The following is a 6,907-nucleotide window of genomic DNA, read 5'->3' on the forward strand; positions in this document are numbered from 1 at the left end:
GGGCAGTGCCGGGGCCGCTCCTCGGGTTGTCTGCTGGGATTCCCGAAGGATCTTGTCTCTCTCAGTGGTGAATGTGGGAATCTCGGCTGGCACGTGTTTGCGGCTCTGCCGTGCTGGGGAAGGGCAGCTTTGGTGCTTAACCTGCTGTGCTCTCAGTTTGAGGTGGATCTGTACAAGAATGAGTCGGCCTGCCAGACACCCCTGGACCGGCAGTACTGGGAGGAGATCCTCAAACTGGAGAAGGCTGGAGGCCGGAAGAACTGTCGCATCTTCACGTACACGGATCATGACCGATTCACCAACCTGGAGGAGGTACCACTCTTAGTTACCCCTCATTTGTACAGCAGTGTCTGTCAGAATCACTGGACCTGCCATGGAGGGAACATCTGTCTGGTCTTGGCCATGCAGCAGTAAGCCAGGTTTACTGTATGGAGGACAGCAATACCGCTTCTGCAGAGCAGCTTCACATGGGGCCCCAGCCCTGGGATGGGATCTTCCCGTTTCAGAAGGATGGCCCCTCAGCTTGGAGGGACTTGGCTTTGTAACATTGCTCTGTAGGTAACTTGCTGTCTAGAGTTTAGCTGTAGTTTACTACAGAAACAGCACATAAAATCTACAGTCTTTTAGTGGTTTGTTTCGGTGTGTGGGTGCGCTCTTCTCTCCTCCAGGAGTGGAGCTGTGTTTGGGAAGGATGTCCTGTTACAATTAAGCTAGTGCCCATCTGTTTCTCTCCTCCAGCACTGCCAGAAGGTAACTGACTCAGATCATGAGGTGCCATCATATCTGGCAGAGAGGATGGCTAATGTGAGGAGGAGAAGACAAGACTGTAGGCCAACGTGAGTGCCAAGGGGGGCTTGGAGCTTGCTTACGCAGGTTTCCTGGGGCTGGCACCCCAGCCGTGGAGCAGCCTGGTCTGTGGAAGTCGGTGGCTTGAGCTGTGTCACACTTGGAATCCAGCAGTTTCACTCCTTGTTATGGGGGAGTGGTGCTGCCTGTGCCGGGCTGTTGAGGTGTGTTGTGACCGGTGCTGTTCTGTTGTTGACAGAGAAGCAAGTTCTCTGAAATCGAAAATCATCACCTGGGAACCCTCAGCAGAATTTATAAAGAACAATCATGTGATTAACACTCCTGTCCAGACCATGTACATCATGGGGGACTTGGGACCTTATGGGAAGTAAGTAAAATCCTGAAGTGACCTTAATTTCCCAGCAGAAAACTTATCTTCCCTCCTTACTCAGATCCTTGTTTCTTCTATTAGTTAAGGGGAGAGAATCCCAAGAGTTCAGTAACTGACCTGTCTTTCTGCCTCTTCCCTCAGTTGGGAGGTAACTGAGTGTATCCCTCCAAAAGGCTTCTTAAGCTAATGTGGGAAAGTATGTTTGTGTTTGTTCTCTTCTGTACTCCCGTGGGCCTTTACCAGCTCTGCTGTTCCAGAGCAAGAGGGTGTCCGTGGTCTGTATTTAGACTGTGTTTGCCGATGTCTTCCTTTAGGCTTGGTCGCAGGGAGTATGAACATGTTCTTTGCACAATCAAGGTGGACGACAATGGGGTGATCACAGTGAAGCCGGACTTTACTGGCACCAAAGGAGCCTACCAGTGAGTGGGACAGGGCTGGTACCTCCATGGACTGATACAGAGGGCTGAAATGGCTGGTTCCAGGTCCTGCTTCAGGCAGTGGATCAGCACTTAAATTGAGGGGTGTTTTTTAACTTTATTCCATGTTATTTAACTTTATTATGAACTTGTTCTAAGAGAAGATTATTCTGTACTTGTGCTTGATTATTCTGTACTTGTCACTGCATGTGGGATGTGGGTGCGGCTTTGGTGGCAGTCCCTAGGGATGCAGTTTATGCATATACTGGACACAAGCAAGTCTCCCTTTTTGAGTCATTGGTGCTAGCAGGCACTTGGGAATGAGGAGAGAGCTGTTAGTGCCCTTATGTTGCTGCAGGGTGTGGTGGAGGGAGGGCTGCTGGCATAGTTGATGCTGTTGCTACCTGTTCTCTGTGTAATGGGGCAATTTGCCGATGTGTTTTCGGGCTCTGCAGGATTGAGGTGGATGGAGAGAAGCGAGAGGTGTGGAAATACACCATTGAGAATGCATCTGTCCAAATGAAACCAGAGGAGGAGGAACGTGAGCAGCGCGTGTTCAGAGACGTAAGGACCAACCTCCACTGATTGTACTCACTAGTCCTGATTTGCCAGAGGGGGCTCAGACTCTTATGGAGATGTAATTGTGCTGTAGACACCTAAAATTGACAAAACGAGTATCACTCGCAGAGAGGCCCAGCAATTTGAAATTTCCAACAAATATTCCGACTGCTTCATTCCGTACTGTATGTAGAGGCCTTGCCCAGTGTTAGTTGTGTTGGCCTCTGACTGCAGTGATGTAGTGAGAAGTGATGCAAGAAACCACCTAAATTCCTTAGTGCCTTTCTACTACCATCTGCTGATGGTTTTCCTTCCCTTTTGAGCAGCCAGCAGACCCTTTCCTCGGTCTCCTTCTTGCTGCCTATGGACTTATCGGATGATTTCTTGTTATCTGGAATATCCCAGGATATTTGGATCTCATTTTATGTCCTGATCTTTCTGAATTGCCTTTTTGGCTGTGGCAGTGTATAAAGGTACCTGGAATCATAGAATAGGTAGGGTTGGAAAGGACCTTAAGATCGTCTAGTTCCAACCCTCTGGATGGGCAGGGACACCTCCCATTAAACCACGTCACCCAAGACTCCATCCAACCTGGCCTTGAACACTGCCAGCGTTGGAACATTCACAGCTTCCTTGGGCAACCTGTGCCAGTGTCTCACCACCCTCATAGCAAAGAACTTCTTCCTTATATCTAATCTGAACTTCTGTTTAAGTTTGAACCCATCACCCCTTGTCCTATCCATACAGTCCCCAGCGAAGAGTCCTTCTCCAGCATCCTCGTAGCCCCCTTCAGACACTGGAAGCTGCTCTGAGGTCTCCACGCAGCTTCTCTTCTCCAGGCTGAACAGCCCCAATGTTCCCAGCCTGTCTTCACATGGGACATGCTCCAGCCCCTGATCATCTTTGTAGCCTCCCCTGGACTTGCTCCAACAGCTCTTTATGTTGAGGACACCAGAACTGTACACAATACTCCAAGTGAGGTCTCACGAGAGCAGAGTAGAGGGGCAGGATCACCTCCTTCCACCTGCTGGTCACGCTGCTTTTGATGCAGCCCAGGATACGGTTGGTTTCTGGGCTCAAGTGCACACTGAAGCTGGCTCATGTCAAGCTTCTCATCAGCCACCACCCCAAGTCCTTCTCCTCAGGCTGCTCTGAATCTCTTCTCTGCCCAACCTGTAGCTGTGCCTGGGATTGCCCTAACCCAGGTGTAGGACCTTGCACTTGGCTTGGTTGAACTTCATAAGGTTGGCATCAGCCCACCTCACAAGTGTGTCCAGGTCTTGTGCACATTCAGGTTCTTAAGATGATCTCGAACCTGATCCTCTCTTAATGCACTTAATGTTTCAGTTTTTCATTAGTACATTTTGTTACTGTTTTTGTGGTCGATAAGGAAGTAATGATAAGCTCCCATCTGTTGATTCCATTGGAGTAGTTTATGCCTGTGTTTTTAACATGCCATTTAAGATCTGGTTCTTCAGAGCTTCTTTTTCCCTTAGATGGGCATTTGGTGAGGTCTTCTCTGAAGCTGAAGTTCCCTGCAGTGTTAGCAGTTACACATCCTTGTTCTCTTAGATTCTTATATGCTTTCTATCTGCTATAACAATTAAACCCCTCATGTGCTAAGGCTGTTGGCAACTTAGGTTGGGGTTAAGTTACATCCATTACAATTTTGCAATAAGTAAAAATATAATGAGAAAGACACTTTTTCTAACCCATTTGTTCTGTGGTTGCAGCTGTACGGGCGGTACAAGGAATACCTCAGTGGCCTTGTAGGCTCAGAGTTTGAAATGGTGAGTACCTGGAGCCCTGCTGCCTTTGGAGGCTCTTGACCTGGTCAGTGTGGCTGCTGTTTGTACCACAGCCTCCAAAGACTGTTTCATGCTGGGGTGTTGGCAGCCTTTACCTTGCAGTAAAGGTCCAAACAGATGGGTTACAATGGATGTGAGCCCTGCAGAGATCCCTCCCGTGCCTGTCGGGCCAGCAGCAGCACGTGCTGAGCGCTGCAGTGTCTCTGAGACCCCATGCTTTGTCTGAAGGCCTTTGACTGTAACACTTATAAGAAGAAAGGAAGGTTTATATCTTTTCGATAGTGATTGCTGTTAGCTTCTTGAATGTCAAACATGTCCACATGCCACTTAGTTTAAGTAAACAGCCCTTCCCCCCTGCAAACTCTTGCAGTTTCCTTTCTCACTGAATTACCCAGACTGCAATCTTTTTTTGCTCAAATCTTGTTTGCCAAAATGTGAGAGTTCTACTTTCTTGTACTTAAGAGTATCTCAGCTTGTCCTGTACTTTCTCCTTCTTCCCCCACCTCAGGCAAGTGCAGGAGCAGGTCAGGAGAAACAGGACTATGATTTCTGCAAGTGGCTTCTCACTACATTTTATATCCATTTTGAAGTCTGTAAGAGACTGATTTACAGAACAGTAAACTCCTGCAGCCAAGGAATGTGGTCTCTCTAGAAAGCCTCTCTCCAGAGCCACTGTTCACTTCTGGAAAGTGATATGAGAAGCCGTGACTCCTACCTGGCCAGCAGTCTGAATCATTCATGTACAAACGTCTGTGAAATACCTGTTGAGGACCTGCTGGGAGGCGATTGTTTGAGGTTCCACCAGTGGTCACTGAGCATTTTACCTTGTTTATCTGCTCGTTCTTACAGACTCTTCCTGGTACACTGCGGCTGTTTGTGAATGGAGAAATAGGTGAGTCCTTACTCTAAATGGTAACTATAGGGGCAGATCTGGATCTGCTGTGATGGCTGAGGCTATGAAGGGTCCAAGGATTCTTGGATCACAGGCTGGTCCAGAGAAGGTGATTCTTGCTCTAGAATCCTTTACTTCTCTTCCTCTCCTGTTTTTGCAGACTAAGCCCTTGAGTGGCATTTACAGATTGGAGGATACAGATACTGCAACTGTTCTAGGAAGACATACAAATCTGAAAAAGAGAGCAGAATGGGAAGTTAATAGAGGTTATAGCAAAGAAAGCAATTAAATGTGTGACCTCCCTAATCTGATTAGTGATATGAGGACAGGACTAGTCTAGAGGAGTCTTCTCTGAGGGTCATATATTGTTACTTTGAAGGCCCTGGCTTTTCCCAGCTTCCAGCAGTAACTAAGGAAACCTGAGGTTATTGGTGCTGGCTCTCCCAAAAGTCTACAGTGAGTACAGGAGGAGTTTGTGTGGAAGTGGGCAGCTGATGTTCATTCTCTCTGCTCAGTTTCAGCTCAAGGCTATGAGTATGACAACCTCTATGTGCATTTCTTCGTGGAGCTGCCAAACCGTAAGTGTTCACATTTCCAGCCATATCATAGCAGTTTAAGGAATGAAATGTGCTTCAGCTGGTCCATCAGATCAGCTCTGCTGGAAGTCAGTAAAAGTTAATGTCTGGGCTGGGATCTAGTCAGAGGTCTTCAGAGCTAAAATTGCACAACTTAATTCTTTGGACTAAATTCATGTCTGGGAGAAAGTAGCATCTTCCTCTCTCATCTCTTCCATATTAGGCTGGGACATGAGGTCCACTGGCTTCTCAACCAGTGGTGATGGTGTCCAGCAGCCTGCCCAAAGTTCATTCCTTATCCTGCGGAGAATAGTCTTACAGTCTTCTCCATCTCAGCAGTGACCTTGCCTGATTTCAGTGCTTGCTGTCATGGTCCATGTTTTGTGCTAACACGAACACGCTAAATTTTGGCTCCAGCACTAACATGCGCATCCTGCTGCCTGTTTAATTCCCCTGAAGCTGTGGCTCTCGCTTCCCTCTCTGGTTGTACCCTGATGTTTGTCTGAAGAGGTACTCCTTTTGCTACTCAGTGCATTTAGAGAAGGTTGTACTTTTTTCTTAAGAAAGGGTTGGTGCTTTTCATCAGCTGTTCAGGAGGTTGTGGGGAGCAGCCATTGCCTGGAACAGGACAGTGTGGGACACATCTAGGGGATGTTCAGTGTGGGTGATGGTGTCTGTTATCCCAGTCATCTGAGACTGACGTTCTCTTTGAGCTGCTCTGGAGTGTGAGTCCTCCCTCTCACCCAGCACATTCACTGCTGCGCTCATGTTCTCCTCTTCTCCCAGAGTGGTCGAGCCCAGTGTTCCAGCAGCTGTCAGGAGTGACGCAGACCTGTGCCACCAAGGCAGTGGGCTGGGTAAGGACACTTTGAGACCTGCAGAGCAGTCTGAATGGACATTCTTTGAAGTGGAATGTGTAACATTTACAAGTATATTTAGCAAAGGTCTTGACTTGGGACCTCCTTTCAAGGGCAGAGCATGTTTGGGATTCTCCTCATTCTAGTTACATTTGCCATTTTTCATGGTGCCACTGTTTCCAAATAAAACTAGATCAAATGAAACCGCTTCAGAGCAGTTTCTGGAACCTCACTTTTTTCTTTCTTCTGGCTGATCGATTGCCTTTGGAGCTTGGATTTTTGTGTTCTTGGATGTTCAGTTAACAAAGCATTGTTCTGGCTGGCCTGGGGCAGGAGTGCACAAAGTCTAAACTGATTTCTCAAAATGAACCCCTCCTCCTGTGTGGGAAGTTGGTTCCATTGCTGTCTCCAGCTCTTCTCTTAGAAAATTTGAGTTTTATCAACTTTTAAATGGCTTTTACATGAGCTAGTTTGCATATTGCAAAAATAATTACCCTGCAGCATTTTGGTCATACCATTGTTTGAGGTATTTTGCTTGGCTCCTGTAAAGATTGTGGCAGTGTAGTACTTCCACAGTTGGCTGAATTGTCATTTGTGGGTGCTACTCTTTTCCCTTTTTCATTC

At 47.4% G+C, this 6,907-nt stretch overlaps 1 protein-coding gene across 1 annotated transcript in view; it reads left to right on the plus strand.

Annotated features, from left to right (window-relative positions):
• Positions 1 to 65: 65 nt before the first annotated feature.
• The window catches only part of MKS1 (Meckel syndrome, type 1), a gene marked incomplete at its 5' end in the record, with an annotated part of 10,246 nt that continues 3,404 nt past the window's right edge, over positions 66 to 6,907 (plus strand). The window contains 9 exons of the mRNA XM_010019861.1: positions 66 to 312; positions 739 to 836; positions 1,046 to 1,174; positions 1,492 to 1,596; positions 2,049 to 2,157; positions 3,885 to 3,941; positions 4,809 to 4,851; positions 5,367 to 5,429; positions 6,213 to 6,283. Of these exons, the coding sequence (XP_010018163.1) occupies positions 66 to 312; positions 739 to 836; positions 1,046 to 1,174; positions 1,492 to 1,596; positions 2,049 to 2,157; positions 3,885 to 3,941; positions 4,809 to 4,851; positions 5,367 to 5,429; positions 6,213 to 6,283 (922 nt within the window). The remainder of the gene's footprint in view (positions 313 to 738; positions 837 to 1,045; positions 1,175 to 1,491; positions 1,597 to 2,048; positions 2,158 to 3,884; positions 3,942 to 4,808; positions 4,852 to 5,366; positions 5,430 to 6,212; positions 6,284 to 6,907) is intronic.

The sequence above is a fragment of the Nestor notabilis genome, unplaced genomic scaffold (assembly GCF_000696875.1).
Source record: "Nestor notabilis isolate BGI_N333 unplaced genomic scaffold, ASM69687v1 scaffold12910, whole genome shotgun sequence".
NCBI classification, from domain to species: domain Eukaryota; kingdom Metazoa; phylum Chordata; class Aves; order Psittaciformes; family Psittacidae; genus Nestor; species Nestor notabilis.